The 19,685-nt window shown below is 41.0% G+C and overlaps 1 protein-coding gene across 1 annotated transcript in view; it reads left to right on the forward strand.

The window, feature by feature from the left end:
* The window catches only part of PCNX2 (pecanex 2), a 160,992-nt gene that overhangs the window by 118,770 nt on the left and 22,537 nt on the right, over window positions 1-19,685 (forward strand). Inside the window, exons 24-26 of the mRNA XM_054196782.1 lie at window positions 316-374; window positions 2,812-3,027; window positions 15,520-15,773. Coding sequence (XP_054052757.1) covers window positions 316-374; window positions 2,812-3,027; window positions 15,520-15,773 — 529 coding nt within the window. The remainder of the gene's footprint in view (window positions 1-315; window positions 375-2,811; window positions 3,028-15,519; window positions 15,774-19,685) is intronic.

Here is a 19,685-nt window from a genome sequence, read left to right on the forward strand (position 1 = left end):
TATCAAATGCTGAATTTTGAATGGACTCTGCCCCAAAAGAAGAAAAATGGGGAAAGAAGAGTTGGAGGAAAAGAAGGAGGGAACACAGACACTTTTTTTGGGTGTGCTGATAAGCTACAATATCAACATCAATACTGAACTGAAATAACTATATATATGCCTACTTGGAGTAAACTGATGACTGGATTAGAGTGTGAACTGCATAATGATATAAACACAGAATGCAAAGATACATTAAAAATAAAATAAAAATGTTTTTTAGGGAGACTTATTTTTAAAAAAAGAATTGTCTGTACACCATGTCTTTGTTTCCAGCACCAAAAGATCGGACCATTCCAACACCAGACTGGCAACTCAGATCGAAAAGGATGCAGGTACGGTCTGGGAGTTGGGGTATTTCATTTGATTTGCAAAATGTGATATATTTACACGGTTGAGGCTTTGCCTGGGAAGCTGAAGAGATGCAAAGGTTTTAAATGTGTGAACAAACCAGAGTGTTTTAAAGTGTAGTAGAGCATCAGTTTAAGTTATGTGACTTGATAAGTAAATTCATTCTTCAGTTACATGTAGCTGATGAGGGAGCTGCTGGGCTGTGAATTGCTTGGTTAATCTTGTGCGGAGTATGCGGCAGACATCCACGCCAGACTTGAAGGTCGGCTGTGGTGAGGAAAAGGTTTTGCAAAAAAGCAGCAGATTAACAGTGCCCCTGCCACTGAGCAGTTTGGGCTGACGGATATCTCCCCTTTCCTGGAGAGAAACCTTTCTGGAGAGGGGAGAAAGGGAAATGGGAAAATTTGTAGGAGGGGGTAAAAGAAAGACATAGGAAAGATGGTGTGCCTCTCCCCCGGGTATTGGTCCATTAAATGAGCTCCCATCCATGGCAATGTAAAGTGCCTTCCTGGGCTGCACTGGCCAGTTCCTGTGAGAGTGGGAAGCGAGATATTTTTTGGCAAGTCAGTGGACATGGAGAGCATGTGGTACCTCAGCTGATGCTCTTCAGCACCTGGCAGGACAGAGCCCTTTCCAGGGGAAACTGATACCAGTGTTCCGTGACAAATCATGGTCCCATTGAGAAGACAGGGTTTCATACACAGGTTTCTTCTGCTTCAGTATTCTGCAGTTGCTTTTATTTTACCACTGAGGTGTTAGGGGCTTGTATTGTGGAGATATAAGCTTACATTGTAATTATTGTTGTATTTTTGTCTCCCCACCTTTTTATTCTTATCCATTACATCAGTAGCATGAACAAATACGCATCTTCAGGCAGAAATGGGTGTAATTCAGAGTGTCCAAGAGAGCAAGAGAGGTATTAGCAGTTTGAGGCATATATAGTGCTCTTTCATTATTTATCATTTCAAGGCAGGGACTTAAGATGTTTCCCAAGGCCATTCTGTCATCTGATAGCAATAACCTTTAGCATTATTATATATGCTAATAAGTTAATTATGTTTTAAAACCCATAGCTCAAGCAAAATGTTCCTGTTGTGTGTGTGCTTAAAAGATTAATTTTATGACTCATTTAGATTTTTGACTGAATGTACTGCAGAAGGTGTAGAGTTGAGTATGTCTGTATGTGCATATGCACCTGCATGTCCATACATTGTAGGGATGGATGCTTAATGGCCATGGTGATGAAAAGCTGTATAGTAACACACCCACTCCTGCTCTTGTATTGAGGAGCAATTTGTAGGGGAAACTATAGCTTGTTGTCCTCCGGGTTTTTTAGATGTTAGATCGGCTCACAAATATGCACATACATAAATATTCATGTATACCTGTACATATGTGTCCACGTACACTCTCATGTATACAAATACACATACAAGATGTTGGCTGGTACATGTATATCTAGTTATGCACCAGTGTTTAAAAAGTATTAAGGGTGCAACACTGATGCAATATGAAAATAAAAACAGTTCTCATGTGAAGCATACATATTATGTAAAAAAGTACGAGCATAAGGCAACACCACGTTGAATTATGTGGCACTGTGTTAGCATTTATGAAAGATTCACTCCCTTTCATGGATCACCATCATTAAGTGCTGATTTTAATCCGGTTAAATGCCATAGACCTTTATGGGATGAGACCTTTAGACTGTAATGAGGTGTTACTCACCTGGACAGTTGGTCCAAGTGATGTGTAACTGGACAGCTAATACTATGTTTAGAGAAGTGATAGCAGTTCTAGTGGGGAATGAACCTCATTTCATTCATTCTCAATATAGTAAGTGTGTTCTTTTAAAATATCTATCCTCATATTAAGTACCCACAGATACTTCATGGACAAAACCTTGAAAAATTCCTGGAGGACTGAAAGAAATAAAGTTACTTACTGGAAGCTATGTGACCAAATTTTTTAAAAATCTCAGCAATAGTATTCATACTTAAGTTTATGTACTGAAATAATAATGATTTCTGGTTTCTTACAATTAAGAACAGTATGTAAACATTAACTTAGCATAGCAGAAACTTGCAGCAGAGGCAAAAAATTCTTGCTGTTATAAAACACAAAGGAGGTGATTTGGTTCAGTCTGAAACATACATTATCATTAATGTGATGTTCTATTTACGGTATTGTGATGTTCTATTTACAGTATTGTTCATATTAAACAAAAGTTTCAGACCTGATTCTCTTAAGGGCTAAAAACCACCTAGGAAATGCAATTTGTACAGAGTATCAAGAAGTTAACTAGCTAGCTAGAGGAAGAGGCTTTATGCAGGATTAAAAAAAGAACATAGGATTATACACAGAACCGCTTAGTCTGTTATAAATTTTATTTTTTACAAATGTGTGCTGCTCTGGTTGTAGGAAATGATGACAATAATCTCAACTCCATTTTTTATGAGCATTTGACAAGATCTCTGCAGGAGTCTCTTTGTGGAGATTTGATTCTGGGCCGCTGGGGCAACTACAACACAGGAGACTGTTTTATTCTGGCATCGGATTATTTAAATGCCTTTGTGCACTTGATCGAAATTGGAAACGGCCTTGTCACCTTTCAGCTCAGAGGGCTGGAATTTCGAGGTAAGGATCCCTGATAACTTAAATAACAACAAAACCAGCAACAAAACCTTTCTGGCTTTCTTAATCTATCACAACTCTATAGTAGGATATAGAATTTAAGAACTTTTCTCTCTCTTTTAGCAGATATTTGTGTGTCTAAAGGCTCTGTACTACTTTGTATCGTTATTTGAATGACAATGGTTTGCAACTTGGATGTTAAGAAATTTGGAGTCCTGTTCTGCAGTATCATAAAACTTTCAGAAGGAAGGCATAGTGAGTTATTTGTTTGGTTCACAGATCTTTTACGTTATGCTTAGTTGTATTTTCAGATTATTTCTTTCCCTCTATAACTGTGAAAACCGAAGTTGTTCTTAAAATTGTTCAACCCCCAAAACCGGTCTCTGAAAAAATGCCAGATATCATAAGGCTTCCCCCATGGAAAATATCCTGCGTTGGATCATGCAAGATGCCAGTGCTGAGATGGTTTCTGTCACAGTAGAACAGGAGAGGAGAAGCAAGCGCATCAGGGCTTCATATTTCTCTTATTTAGGAAGTGCAGACTTCAGTTGAGGGAGGGACCTCACTTTTTTCCTATTCAGCATATTCCTCTGTCAGGACATTCCTCTTTAAGGATAGTAATTCCATCCCCTTCCTAGGTGGTGTGGCTTCTGTGACGCCAGTTTCTCATAATGTCACGCTCCTGTCCTTTTGTCTGTTGCTGTCCCTAAAGTAGGAAGAAAAAGGAAAGTAAAACCACAAAACTTTTAAATAGTTTTTAAATATTGCTCATTTTTGGCTGCCCGTGTTTGTTGCTTGGGTTGGTAACTTTTCAAAGATACCACTTTGCAATTGCAAATGATTGGAGTTTTGAAATCCTCGAATAAACAGCTTCCCAGGCTCCAGGGCCGAGCATCTAATGTGCAACCTGTAGAGGAGTGTATATTCAAGGTGACTTTTCAACAAAGTTGAATATGAGGAAAATAGGAGTCAGACTGGCTCTTTGAATGCACTTAGGTGTGGGAGGATTAGACTAGGAAATAATATGTGTGGGTTCGAGCCTTGAGTCTGTGACAGACTCCCTGTAGGATGTTGAACAGGTTGTGGTGAATGCTTGATGTTCACTTTCATTTCTGCATGGTTCGGACGAAGATAACACTCCTGTGTCTTAAGAAAAGTTATGTAGAAAACAGTAAGTACCTGAAAAAGATTGGTATTGTGGTACCTGAAGAGATATCTATTCAGTACAAAGGCAAATTAGAAGAAAAAGCAAGTGGAAAGGAAGAGAAAGAATTTGTTTATCAGACTTATAATTTATCATTGTTCATAATGATTATGATGTTGTATGTGTGGCTCTGTGGCTTTCTTCAACTTCAAAGTATTGTCTTCTCTTGGTGTGCCCTCAAGGTAAGCAGTGGTGCTGCTGTGTCACAGATAGGTACTGAGGCTAAGTACACTATAGAGTCCACAGGTGGAAGGCTTTTTTTTTTGGGTAGATTTGGAATTTGCTGTTACTGCTTTCAAATCCAGGCCAGACAAATGCAGTTTTATGTTGTTCTGCAAGAACAATTAAATACTGTGGCAGTTCAAATCTCTTATTTACAGTACCACTGGTTTTACTGGCTAGTAGATCTCTGAGATGATAGCTGTTTTGTTTTTTTTTTTAATGGAAACTCTGTGGAGTCAAAAAAAATAGTTTGTTCATTTATGCAGATCTGAAAAGAAAAGTGACTTCCAGGAGGGATTTACGTGTGTTAAAGAGGAGACATACCTTGGACAAAGTTGACATTCTGTTCAGATCTGTTGGGATTTTGAGTAAGCAGGACCATGTACACTTCCATTACCTTGCATTCTAATTTCAGAAAATTATCTTTGCTGATCATCCTTTTGTGTTAAAATAGTTCACTGTAGGATTTGAAACAAACAGAAGAAAGAAATCTCGTTTTCATGCTTAAATTACATTAATTTTGTGAGTGGTTGGTTTTTTTCTTTCCCTTTATGCGGTTGCCACCTACTGCTGGGTCTTTCTCTAGCATGACCATCCCCAGGCAGTTCAAGAAAAGAAAAGTTGCAAACAGAGATGAAAAAATAAGAAAGGATCTTCAAACCATGTGCTAGCTGGATAAAAAGATAAGGGGCCTAGCAGATGGGCTTAATGAACTGGAAGTTGAATAGTGAACGACTGGATAGTTTTGTGGCAAAGGGGTTTGGGAAGACTTTGTTTGACTTTGGGCCAGGACGGTTTATGACCAGACAAGTGCCATTTTGCATCTGAGAGCAAAGATCAAAAATCGGAGTGTGCCACCTGTCAAGGCATCTCTGTGTTCCTTAAAATCACAGTTTAAGTAACTAAATGGGTCTGAAAATTGACCTTTCCATGCAGATTGCCTAACACTGTGCAGTGTTAGTACTGTAGCTCGTTCAACTTTGCGAATAGATCCAACATGTCTGCTGGCTGCAACAGGTCTTTAAATTCAGCTGAGCCCCACAGCCTCTCATGTCTTTCGTGGGCTGCCATTTAGAGCCATCTGTGTTCTCATCACGAATGTGGGCTAGATGAATGGACAGTAAGGTGGATAGATAACTGGCTGAAAGACAGAGCTTAGAGGGTCGTGATTAGGGGCACAGGGTCTAGTTGGAGGTCAGTGACGAGTGGTGTTCCCCAGGGGTCAGTACTGGGGCCAGTCCTCTTCAATACATTCATCAATGACCTGGATGAGGGGATAGAGTGCACCCTCAGCAAGTTTGCTGATGACACAAAGCTGGGGGGTGTGGTGTCTGACACACCAGAAGGCCGTGCCACCATACTGAGAGACCTGGACAGGTTGGAGATCTGGGCAAAGAGGAACCTTATGAAATTCAACAAGGGCAAGTGTAGGGTGCTGCACCTGGGGAGGAATAACCCCATGCACCAGTACAGGTTGGGGGCTGACCTGCTGGAGAGCAGCTCGGTGGAAAGAGACCCCGCAGTCCTGGTGGACAACAGGATGACCATGAGCCAGCAATGTGCCCTGGTGGCCTAAAATGGCCAATGGCATCCTGGGGTGCCTCAAGAAGAGTGTGGCCAGCAGGTCGAGGGAGGTCATCCTCCCCCTCTAGTCTGCCTTGGTGAGGCCGCACCTGGAGTACCGTGTCCAGTTCTGGGCTCCCCGGTTCAAGGAGGACAGGGAACTGCTGGAGAGGGTGCAGCAGAGAGCTACCAAGAGGATGAGGGGACTTGGAACACCTCTCTGATTAAGAAAGGCTGAGGGATTTGGGTCTCTTCAGTCTGGAAAAAAGATGGCTGAGGGGGGACCTTATCAACACTTATAAATACTTAAAGGGTGGGTGTCAGGAGGATGGGGCCAGGCTCTTTTCAGTGGCGCCCGGGGACAGGACAAGAGGTAACGGGCACAAACTTAAGCACAGGAAGTTCCACCTAAACATGAGGAGGAACTTCTTTACTTTGAGGGTGACAGAGCACTGGAACAGGCTGCCTAGAGGGGTGGTGGAGACATTCAAAACCCGCCTGGACGCGTTCCTGTGCCACCTCCTCTAGGTGACCCTGCTCTGGCAGGGGGGTTGGACTAGATGATCTCCAGAGGTCCCTTCCAACCCTATGATTCTATGAATGTCTGCGTTCCCAGTTTCTCTCATGCTCCTCGGGAGGAGGCTGTCAGCCTGCAAAGCAGCACTCTTACCCCAGTTTGCAGAAGACCTGGACCAAGAGGGTGGAGCAAACTGTCAGCTGGGAAAGCACAGACAAGTTACTGGAGGAGGAAGAGAGGAGTGGGAAAATGGGATTGAGAATCTCACCAAGATTACCTCATCTTCAGTACAAATCCAGTCCCCTATTCCTTCTCACCCTCAAAGTATCACTGGGGGAGGAGACTCTCCAATAGTAGAAGAAGAAAAGGATGGAAATGGGATGGAAAGGGACTCCCCCTGTTCTCCTCTCTGAACCCGCTGGATGATGCTATTCCAAGAATAAGAGAAAATGTGTTGTTAGTTTGTGTCCTCACAGACATGGTATGTAAGGAATGTTTCTCCAGCTTTCAGAATATTTTCTCTGGGTAGAGGAGATGTTATGGGAAGAGAAACTACGAGCGTGTGAGCATTGTTTGGCTTAGAACAGAGAAGCCATGTAGGATTGAACTAAGGAACATACCTGAGGAAAGAACTGCTCAAACACTGTAGCATTTGACATGCCACGTGAGAGCTGAACCCGACTGGACTGTGCAGAACGGGTGCCAGAGAAACCACATGAATTACAAGCCTGCTTAATGATGTAGAAGGAACCAGGCATGAGCCGGGTAAGATGGATCTGCCTGATGCAGACTATAACAAAAAGCTTCATGGACTCCAAAGTGTGGGCAGGTAGTCTGCTGTGTGCCCGGTGCAGACTTGCTGAGGTGGTGTGCTGACACAAGAGCATTTCTTTTGTCTCCAGGTAACCCATGAGGGCTGTGTGCTGTAGATAAACTATGCTGCAGTACCGTGCCCTTCCTATAACAAGTTTCATCCTTGTATGAACGAGGAACTGGGCTGCTCTGGTGGGGCCGTAGGGTGCCCAGACACTGGGGCACTGAGTCTGAGTAGAAGGAGCTGGAAGGGCTGACCTGAAGGCAGAAGCTGCGTAAGAAGATGGGCCAAGGGCTGTCCCAAGGAAGCTTTGTGACAGCTGAAGCTGAGATTAAACTCTTCCTTGGAAGGGTTTCTTTGCTTCTTCCTTTGAGATGGATCGCTGCGGGCAGGGGCAGGAAGATGGAGCAGGCTGCCCCCAGGCAGCACCAAGAGCCATCTCCTGTGTGGATGGGAGATGTTCTTCCTCACTTCAAATTTTGCAGATGGCAGGTGTGGGGTACAACTGAATATGGTAGGACTTTTTTTCTGCATAAGTGGGAAGAGCGTATGCAACTGCTCCAAAAGAACCTGATGGTTTATGAAGTCAAGAGGCAGTTGTTAAGCACTAGGCTAATTTCCTCCGCTTTGGGCATCTTACATTCCTATTTTTAGTTGTCTGGTCATGCACTGTTTTTCGCATAGGACCCTGATTTCTTTCATCATACAGAATGGTTTCCCACAAGGAGGAGAAAAAGGGCTAGAGAAGGAACTTGAAATCTGTAATTTCTGAGCTTTGGCTGCTTGACTTCAATTTCAAAGAAGTAATTTTAATTGAGGGCCCGAAAAATCTGCTGTTCCTTAAATAGGAAGTCTATGTTTGCTTTGGAAATGAGTGAAGCACAACAGTGTTCTCTGTGTCTGTGACTGTTTTCTGTTTATAAGTAAACAAAAAGCAATATTTACATTGTGGAGCAACACCTACGGGTGTTTCTCATTGTGGTAGCTGAAAAGCTGTGCTGGCAATACTGCCACAGCAGTGCCCAAAGAGGAGATCATAGTGTCTTTTGAATTTAAGTGTACTGGGGGCAGGAGGTACTGTCTCCCCAGTTTGCAGCCTCACTAAGAGTTGGCATTATAAATGACCGATCCAGATGCCTTTCTAACTGTATGTAATAGCATTTGGCTCAGGTTTTAAATGAACAAAAAACCCAACCCAACCAACCAAACCCCTGCAGGCAGGGTAAGAAGATACAGACTGAGCAGACTGAAAGAAGAGAGTAAGCAAAGCTGGGGCTCCTCTGTTCCATCTTTAGTCCGGTTCAAATTAAGCACCTTCTATGAATTAGTTCTTCACTCTCCCTTTGTAGGGACAGAGAGGGGATGTGCCTCCATCGTGTCATTCATCCTGTGTGGAAAGCAGGGGGAGCCTCAATACCTCCAGGCATTGAGAGGAGACGCCCAACTCCTCCTTTACCAAAAACGAAAAGAGGGTAGTAATGAGCTCAGGCCAGGTGAGAACTTTCAAGTAGCTGCACATTGGTGTGGGGAATGAAGCCCTTCGGTAACGTTACTGTCTGTGTTAGACCACAGCGGCATGCTAAAAGCAGCCTGCCAGAAGAAATACACAGTGTATCATTTGATTTGAAAGGAAGAGACAGGGGAAAAACCGCAATCAGGGAAAAGCAGAAAAAATGTCAAAATATCTAGCTCCTGCGAGTTCCCTGTAGAACAAGGAAGACTTAGAATATTTTCCTGTTTAGTCTATGCCTCTACAAAATGTCTTTTGGAGAATATCCAGTTAGGTGTTACATGTGCAGAAATTACTTTTGGATGGTGATGCTGAAATCTCGAGGAGCTGTTTTCTAACTCATGCCCGGTATTCTTCAATCATGTAATTAACTTCTACATCTCTGCTGTGATTTTTTTGTTACTGCATGTTGCACGGGCGATATTCATACTTCACTTGGAACGTCACTAGATGAATCAAGAAAAGAGGCACAGAACTGACACACGTGTAATTGTATGAAGTGGAAGGCAGCTGTGACAGCAGGATGGGATCGCCCATGGGGCTTTCTCTGTTTTAGCTAGCTTATTTCCCATGCAAAATGGTGTGTGAATACAGCCAGTTTAGGGTATAAGCTTTAGGCACAGTAATGATGTCTGAGAAATAAGGACAGTTACTCATGTCTGCAGTGTATGTGTACGCTGTATAGTTTTATTACTGTAGCAAGTACATTACCAGTGTAAGGAATATTTATTGGTGTTTGATTTCTGTGTCTGAAGGCTCTGTAGCACTAGCAAGAATCATTCTTTATTTAAAGAGTGGTTGCAGCTTTCATGTTTTGCTTGTACAAATCACCTCTTGCTGTTGGGAAGTAAAAGTGCCCACCTTCACGTCTTTTCTGAGACCACGCTTGAGGTATGTTTAGTGTATGCACCAGGCCGTCAGAAGGTATTGATAAATTACAAGAAGTTCAGAGAAAAGCAGCCATTTTTAACACACCTATTTGGAGAGAAGGTTAAAAACCAGAAGTACATTGTTTGTGGGGAAAGAACAAAGGCTGAGAAACACAGTGCTCAGAAATATTAGAGGCATGAACAGAAAGGATGTGAAAGGCTTCTTTAATCTTGGTGATTTAATTGGGAAGAATGGCATGAAACAGGGAAGAGGATACTTTGTTGAATGCATTAAATCTGTGATGTACAAGCCTTTCTAGGTGTACAATGATGCTCCAACAGTGGAAGCCATCTATGAATTTCAAATAAGCTCAGAATAGTTTCTGTAATGCAGGCTAGAATAAATAGTTGATGTCTTTTTTCCCTTTCCTCCCTTCCACAATTTTATGTGTATATATGGGTGCACTGGAGAAGATTTCTGGAAGGAAGGAAAATGCTGTTAGGTGCACTGCAGCCTTTTTATTGAGAAAACGTCTTTGCCAGAAATAAAATGTTGTGTCTTGCACTGCACTCCAAAAGGGGTGACATAGAGGGTTTTGTGGTATTTGGTAGCTGCAAGTTTAACAACCAACATCCTTAGAGAATGCTTTCTTCCACCTGGGCTTCCATAATGTGTCTCTGTGGACCAAGAAAAGGAAAGGTTTCTGAGGAGAGGGGATGCCTGTTATTAGAACAACTGATCTGGTTTGAAAACCAGATTGTTTCTCAGGCATACAAGCACCTCAAGCAGCTGAAAACCAAACCACAGTTTTATAACTAACAGCTTTGATGTTTGAGGAATTGATACTGGTTTTCAAGTCCTGAGATTTTTCTTTGAAACAACCTGGGACTATCAGAGCCTGTAAATTACTCTTCTTAATCTGCAATTCCACGAGTAAAGGAGCAGGAAGGACCCAAGACAGTTGCTGGTTTCCAGAAGGTGTTCAGTTCTGGGGTTCGTGAGTTTCCATTTAGGAGCTCAGTTCGCTCCTTTTTGAGGTATTTGTTTTTCTGTGTTTCTAGAACTGTATCTGATGCTCGTTTCAGCAGAGGATGGCCTTTCAGTGGCTGTAATTATGCTCTTTGTGATAACTTGCTGCTTATTTAGCTGCTATTCTGAGGAGAAAAGAAATGCGTAGGGTGAGAATGAGCCATATCCATCAGAATTTGGGAATGCTCAGATTTGCAGCAGAGCTTGGTGGAGCTGATTCAGATATTTCCACTGTAAAGCCTTTATTTGTGAAATATTGATAATTATTTTGCCAAACAAATGGTGAGCAACCAGACATTTCTGTGGAGTCATCGAAGAGACCTCTGCACGGCCTACAAAAGGAGTTACCCTGGGCTTCACGGCTCCATATCAGACTTAACACCTAGTTAAATCCCCTAGTCCAAAACTGGTTGTTGGCGTCACGGAGTCGAAAGCTTGAAGTGCCTAGTGGAGGAGAGTAATTTATGATGTTCTTAATGCCTGTGGGGTGGGGTTAGTGCATGGGCCCTATGAGCCCTTTCTATGTACGTTTGCGCCCTAGTTGCTTATTGTATGTCAGCAATCCTTGGGGCTTAACCTATCACTACCTTCAGCCACAATAATTAGTCCCCATTCTGGATGTGTTGTTAAACTGAAGTGTTTTATGGATATTAAAACTGCTTCTACAAGTATGTGATTGTGTTACAGGATTGCTTTTCTGGCCCTTCAGAAATGAAAAACGCTTTTCTTTGCACTCACTGAGTTTTCAAAATTAAATTCAAAAGCACACTTTGTTTTCAGCCTTAAATTTTATAAGGGTTGGGTGGTCATTAATTTAGGTGTATTTTATGCGTCCTCTTGAAGTGAGATTACAGTCTTCAGTTTCAATTTTCTTATTTCCATTTAGGTCAGATCACTTTGGCAGAGCACAAGTCAGTCCTCAAATCCTGATGTGTCAGGAAAATAGAGCTCCAAGTTCTCACCCTGGTTTTCTCCTAAGCTCACATAGGTTGACCTTGCTTTGTTCAGCTGGTACACGTTTTTGCCTTGATGGATTTTTGGCAACCATCCAGTGTTAGATATCTTACAAATGAATCAGTCTCATCTGTACTAGCAAGGGTCACAGTGAATGACTAAGCTTGAGAGAAGAGGAAAAGCTTATTTTCTTTCTACTGCAGAAAGAAATGTAAAAAAAAAAAAAGAAGTTTTCCCTCAGATTTTAAAATGACTAATTACCAGTGAAAACATTTTCCTGTATTTTAATATTTAATGGTACTACACTTAATTATATTGCAGAACTGAAGTGCACGCTCTGCTCCCTGCTCTTTGGTTTCATGAATAATTCTCTGAGTTGCTTGAACTTGATAATTTTTTGAGAAGCAATATAAAAATTGTCATTTTAATCATCAGCGTATAACACATGCAAAACGGTTTAGGTTTGCCCTGCTGTAAAAGATACACACAAATGCTTAGCTTCATTTACTGTGACTTGTCCCTTTTGGCTCAATGGATAAAGCTGAGCACACGGTCTTAGTCTTTGCAGTACCAGTGTCTAGAGTAATGAACCAAAAAGGATTGATGTAGGCACTGGTAAAATTAAATTTCTCAGTAACATGCAAATCTGTGGCATTGAAGTCCAGCCAGTGCATTATGGATTAAAGTAAGGCTCAATTAAAGATGAGAGAAAATTACTGGCAGTCATTCTAGAACTGATTGCAAGAACTGGGGAGGAACCAACATGTGCTTGAGCATCAAGCCCACATGTTGTCTGTGAGTCCTTGTACTAGATGTCGTTTGGAAATACTAATCAGCAGCGTGATGATAGGAATAGGGATTTGGTGTTTTGTCAGAACACTTTGCCATGGCTCGGATTACACCTTTAAATTTAACAGGTATACCCCAGATGCTCTGCAAGCAGTCAAGACATCAAATCTCCAAGGTGATAGTACCCAAGTCCATCAAACAGCTTTTGTTAAGCAAGTGCATGTTTGCCAGATGCTGACAGAACACAGCCTTGATTGCATTCTTTGGAATAAATGTACAAAATGACCTCATGAGCTCCTTTGGTTGGTTACCAGAGCTTTTGTAATAACATGATACTAATTAGCATGTCTCTCGCTCTCCAAGTTCAATGTTGATTGCGTCCACTGTAGTATAATTTTAACTTTAGTTGATTAAAATTACCTAGCAAAGATGACTTAGAGACATTTTCACCTGTCAAATTAGATGAGAATGCAAATAATTTTTCTGGCAGCTTCTTCTGTTTGTTATGCATGCGATGACAGCTTCCCTCAAACCTGAGGGTCTCTTGAATTCACCTATTATTTGCCTTGCCAGCCTCTTTAGTGTCTTTATTTTACAAAATATATGGCTTAAGAAAACTAGTAATTAAAGAGTCTCCAGCAGTAATATTTCGTATTTATTAATAGAGATAATACAGAAAGCACATAGAAACAGCCAGCATTCCATAGGAATGAAATGTGGTATTTCCATACCAAAAGAAAAAAAAAATTATTTAAGAATGGAGTTACACAGACTGAGCAAAGCCATCCTTAATTCCTTTAGTTGTAAGGGGATCAGTGGCAGTTGTTTATTAGACTTGTGTTTTCATCACTTATAAAAATCTGGCAATACTTAATTTAGCACCTGGTATGATGCAGTACCTTCTGTTAAATTCAGTTTAATGCTGACAGACCTTTAAACTCTAAAAAATAAACATAACAGTCATAGTAACAGCACCAGCATGGAGTAGTTATTTTTCTCTTTTCAAGCTATGTACAAAGGAATATGCCTTTCCCTGCTTCAGTTTGAGTACAATGTCTTTTGACTTGGCTTCAGAAAAGCATCCACTGACCCAGAGCAGTTGCTGCTTTTTTGCCGTTGAGCAATAAGTGTTAATTCATGTAGAAATCTGTGAAATACGAAGCAGAAGCAGTCCAGTTCATGTCCAGTCCAACTGGAACTGTTTGCTTGATAGGTCATGTTTTGGACTTTGTGGCCGTCTTGAAAGGAAAGAGGTTTATATTTGGGTTACTTGAAAACATTTAATAATTTGTCATATTGTATATCCCTGAAGTCCAAGAAGGAATACATATCAGTGTGTGAACAACACATTATAAAGTTTCACTTTTGGAAAACTGAACGGAGAACACTGGAATATACTGGATCTTTTTTCATCTTATCTCTTAGGCCTGCAATCTCATTTTTTCTTACCAGATCTTACCCAGATCTTTCCGTTCATCTTTTTTCTTGTATGTTTTTGCTCGCTGCATACATTGTCGGAGGTGTACAGGCAGAAAACAGAAGGTGATAACCAATACGTATGTTATTATATTTTGAAAGGCTTTTCTTGGTGTGGAGAGAGGAATATTCTGGGTGGTACTTCTATCGGTACAAACTAAAGGTCCTCAGGTTGTTGACCAGACAGTTGTGATGGGACCAGGATAGTCAGTCAAGGGCAAAATGACTGTCACGATGATCCACAGAAAGGCCTTTGGGATGCTGCCTTGCTCCAGGCTCTTTTTTGGGGTGCTGGCAAGCTGCGGGGGATTGGAGCGGACACTGTATTCTTTCCCAGTCCAACATTCAGATGATGAAGATAGCCAGCTTCTCCTCCCATTTCCAGTGACACAGTGGAACAGGTCTGTTGGTCCTGGCAGGGGGGTTTCATAGCTGTTGAACTGCAGCGCAGTGTCTAGCACCTTCCTCTCCTATCGAGGCTGTTTGGAAGCTGGCGGAGCCAGCTCTCTCGTGGAGTGATACTGAACCATTGGCTGAAGGCCCATGCGAGACATATGTGTAACTTGCATCATAGGAGGTGGCCTGGAAAGACAGTTTATGCACAAATTCAGTGGAGAGTAAGTTCAGCAACAGCCCACAGAGAGTACATTTTAAAAAGATCCGTGCATCGAGAACATATAACTAATATATTTTGAGAACAGTGGGGGGACCACATGGGTGTCCACCTTGGTTTTGATTTGTAGTGCCTTACGTGGTGTAGAAACCACATTTTCATAGATTGCAAATCCCAAAGGGCTCAGCTTGACCTTCTAGCATGCACAGCACAGGCCAGAAATGCAGACTCTGCAGAGCTGATATATTATTGTTTCTGCATCTGCCTCATGACTTCTTTTTGAGTTAACATCACTTTTCCAGGAAGATTTTCTCTATTTTGATCTAAAGCCTTTGTAATAGGCGAATTACAGAGCTGTTTTGTCCTCATGATATACTGCCTCTAGTGCTATTCATTAGAGGCGTTTAATCCGGAGTAGCTTTTACGCCAGTGGGAGAGAGAACAACCCGTTGGATGTTATTTTTGGAACCTGCTTTCCAAGATAGTTTGCTAAAACGCAGATTTTATAAGTGCTCTGACACACTGTAAAATCTTTGTTTGCATCCTGTATGTTATTTGAAGAAGCAGACTGAGACTTGGATCAATTTGCTTAATGTGCCTGATGGAGCGAGGCTCTTTAGTGGTGCTTCCTGGTGAGCTTTTATTAAGACAGAAGCTGTGGTCTGTAGTTTAGCTCGGCTCAGAACCAAATGCCGAGAATGTTTGATCGGGCCCTTTTGGCTTTTAAAGGTGATAGTAAATAAATAATGTACAGCTCTTTATTTGCTACTGCGCATGGATCAATTGGCACATCTAATTTGTTGCCGTAGCTCTTTCTATTAGATCTTTGCTAAGCGTGTAGAGCCTTCAATCATACTTTTTCAGCTTGGAAGAAGTCCTTCGTTTCCTCCTCCCCCAATAACTAGCAGCATACTCTCTTTTTCTCACTGCCAAGGGACATACTGCCAGCAGAGAGAAGTGGAAGCTATAACAGAAGGAGATGAAGACAATGAAGGCTGCTGCTGTTGTAAGCCCGGGCACTTGCCTCACTTGTTATCGTGTAACGCAGCCTTTAACCTCCGATGGCTGACGTGGGAAATAACACGAACCCAGTACATCCTGGAAGGATATAGCATCATTGATAACAACGCTGCAACGATGCTGCAAGTGTTCGATCTGCGGAGAATACTTATCAGATACTATATAAAGGTAAACTCTTTGGTAAAGCGGACGATATTCCTAGGCAGGCTTGTCAAAAAGACTGAATGCTGGCTGTGTATTAGAAATAGCATTTGAAGTTTTTGGCTTTGGCTTTATTCATTTGCACGACTGGCAGTCAGACTGACTTGATGTTAGATAGGGGTAACTAATTTGTATCTCTCTCTGCTACGTTTGATTCTGACCGCTTATACTTAACAACTAGTACAGAAAATCAAGAAGAAATCAAGAAGGTGAGTTAACATCCTCGAGCGATAAAGTCAGAGGAAATATTCTTACAAAGCAAAACTTCACTGACAGTTTGCTATTTCTTCTTGATTTGGCCTTTCCACTGTTTTTTCTGGCTAAAAAGAGATCAACAAGCATAACATTCTTGGGAAATCTCTGAAGAGCTGTTTCTCATATACACTTTTTTAGTAGTGCAAACCCCCTTCTTACCTGCTGTTTTACATGTGCGCCACAACACATTTGAAATTGTTTTATTCCGTTGATTAAGCAGCAATTCATTTACATCACTTCTATGTTTGCACTGTTGTTAAGAGCACAATGACCACACAGATATTAATTTGTCAAAATAATTGAACGTTATAGTCTAGCAAGCTATCTTCATCCTCTGCCAAAGCCTTTTCAGTGCAGCAAATGAAGAAACTGCTGAGCTTTATTGTCTTCCACTGAAGCAACAAGAACCAAACGCTGCCTCCTGTGCCATTGGTACTGCCACAAGGCCCCCAGCAATCCCTGGCATCTCCTTCCTGCGTACATCCCTGCAATTGTAACAATCCTGTCAGCCTTAGACAGAGATACCTGTTGTGAAAAAATTAATCACCTTTTTTTGCAAGTAAGCCAAGGCACTAAAACCGAGGTTGTTGCCTCACAAAGCTGCCTTGCTCACACAGTCGATTACTTCATAAAATGCAAACTGGGATTTCATAAATAATTTTACAGGCAGTAGGGCCTGGTAACCAACCTGCTTTGTTTAATTAACTAATTAGGAACAAAATGCATGTGAGCATAATCTTTTCATTTTAGAAGTGGGGTTTGTGGCTATAAAGCAATGTATCTAAACTAAAAGAACCCCAACCCTTCTTTAAACTGAAATGAATATGTTGCTACAATTGCTTAGCTTTACTTTAAAAGGTAACCCGAGTAACATGAACATAAACTGCTTCAAGCTGATATATCACTCAGCTTTTGATGGCGAAGGAGACTGAAAAAAATCTCAGTCTAAACTGCAATCAAATCAGTACCTTATTAGTTTAAAGCAGTGAAGAACTCCAGTGTAAACTGGAACTTTTCTAGTGCCTTCAAGTCAACTAATATGTGGAGGACTTGTGGAAAGCATCACGTTCATCACGTTGGAAGTAAAACTTAGCTGGAAGGTAGTTTAGGGCTTCTGGTTGTGGACGTTACCTGAGAAGCAGCTGACATAGGTAGGATGGCTTAGGCAAGCTTTTGTCCCATGTGATACAGGTGTGGTTAATTGATCCTGTTCTGGGTAAAAGCGAGGTGGGTTAAATGATCTCCATGCTACTGCGGAATGCTGTGGCTCCATCTCCGCTGCACGCAGATTTTGTTATGTCCTCCACCTATGGCTTTGAAGGTGTGAAAATCAAATCTCTTTTTGTTGGATTTAGTTGTGCCAGTACTGTAACACTGCATTTACAGATCTTCATTCTTAGAAAGGTGTCAGTCCTTTAATCTACTTCCCTTTTTGGGGAAGGATGAACAGAAGATGATAATAACCTGTTGGCAGCTTAGACATTAGCCCGGGCTGGGGCTCCCTTCAGCAAAGGGAGAGCACGCTCAGGACATCCCTTCTTTAGAATGACACTTCCCAAAAGAAAGCTATATGGAGATTTTCTTCTCCTATTCTTCAAGTTATTAGTTTCTTCCATAAACAGGAGCTTTGATAAGATTTGGTAAAATCCTTAGTGGAGGCTGGGAAGGTGAGAAGACTGTATTATGCTGTCATCCTGTTTGTTTAGTACTTGCCTCCAGATAAACAACATCAGAAACAGGTGAGAATTCATTCCTTTCCCAGCTCTTTCTTCTGGGGAAACTTGAGCTGTAATGACCCTGCGCAATTTCACTGTGAACATTTTAAAGCCCTGACACTTTCTTTTTAACGGCGTAGGAAAGTAATTGTAAGAAGAACTCCAGTTAATGCAGTATTCAGGTCACATAAATCACAAACTCAGAAAACACTTATACTGGAGTTTTTGGCAGCAATGGTACTTCCATTGCACTGAGCATTTGGAGTGCTTCTAGTTTAGTCTTTGTAGTTTACAATATTGTAAATATTTACCATGTTATTTCTGAATTGCCATATAGCTGAGGATGTACTTGTGCACAAAACGTATTTAGGAGGAGATACTAAGGGCAGAATTTAATTAGGCGGCAGAAGTTTTTGCTGTTTCTGTGTCTGATTGCGAGTCTGTTTTTTTTTTTCCTCAGCTGAATCTGCTTCTTTGTAAACACAGGTGAGAATAATAAAAAAAAGCAAACTGTATTTTGAAGATCAACGGAGAAAACGTATGCTTTGTTTCAGTTCTCCTATCCTTCAAGAATAATTACCATATTGGTCTCTTAAACAATGACTTGCACTGAGTGCCTTATTCCTAATGTATTTATATAATTTGCAGTTTCATTGACAGTCTAGAAAGGCCCATATTTCTTTTTATAAAAGGATTTTTTTTTATTCTCCACAAATAAAGTGGGTCAGCTCCTGTAGTCCTTTTGCATATATTTTGAAATCATTTCCTGCCCAACTACTGTGATATTTTTCCCTTGTGCCTCCTCTGTCTCTTCTCAATATATTCTTATTTAAATGTCTTTTAGTATTCAAGAAGTCTGCATTCGCTGAGTGCTGTGTTTTCAGCTCTATTGTTTCTGCATGAATCTTTTTTTAAAGAGTATTGTTCTCCACATGCCAAGGAATCAAGGGTCCTTCCTTAGCCTGTATCTGTCTGACATGTCTTTTTCCTCTGGAGCTTGATTTTCCTCTTGCTTGTGTATTTTTGTACAATTTGAAAGATAAACTGTGAAGGGCATGTGTGATTTTTAAAAGGGCTGGTAGTGCTTCTCTCCTTTTTAATCCATCATATTTTCATTTTATACATTTATTTGCTTAATAACATTTCCATTACATGGATAAAGTAGAACTACATCATCTTCAGTTATGTTCACTTGCCCCTTGTTTGCTTTCGAATCCAATTCTAAATTAATATCTTCTATTAAAACAAAAATTACAATCGTAAAACATTATAATGGGACTTTCCAGCTGATGGCACTTTCCTTTGCAGCACTGGAATTTCTCCTTAAGGTTCATATTCTTTGGAAAATGTGCTTTAAATTTGGTTTGGATAGATTGTTTTGTTTTATTTATTATTATTTTAATGGCTCCAGACACAGCAGTTAGAACAACTTAAACTTAGAAACCCAGGCACAGATACGAGCTATGAGTCTTGCTGCTTTCTAATATTTCTGCATTTGGCAAAAGAGCTGCTGCTGAATGCTGCTCCTCCTTCAGTGCTTTAAAAGCAATCTCAGTTACACCACTTATCAGCTTCTTAACCCAGCATATAAGAAATAATCCATTATTCTTTACTGGCCTTATTGACAAATAACAAAAATAGTGATGCCACTAAATGCAGACAGAAAACGGCAGTTAAAACAGAGGTTTTCAGACTTGTGTTGTGCACATCTGTCAAATCTCACCTTTGTGGTTAAATAGTGGTGGAACTGTTTGTTAAAGAATTATGAAAGCTTCATCCCCTGGAGAACAGGACATCCACAGATGAACGAGAGTCCTATTTTGAGCATGGGACCATCTACTACTATTTTTTTCCTGAATATGCCTGAACTTTTATTGATAATCACCTTCTTGATGATACACTCTAGAAC

This window comes from Rissa tridactyla, chromosome 3 (assembly GCF_028500815.1).
Source record: "Rissa tridactyla isolate bRisTri1 chromosome 3, bRisTri1.patW.cur.20221130, whole genome shotgun sequence".
Classification (NCBI taxonomy): domain Eukaryota; kingdom Metazoa; phylum Chordata; class Aves; order Charadriiformes; family Laridae; genus Rissa; species Rissa tridactyla.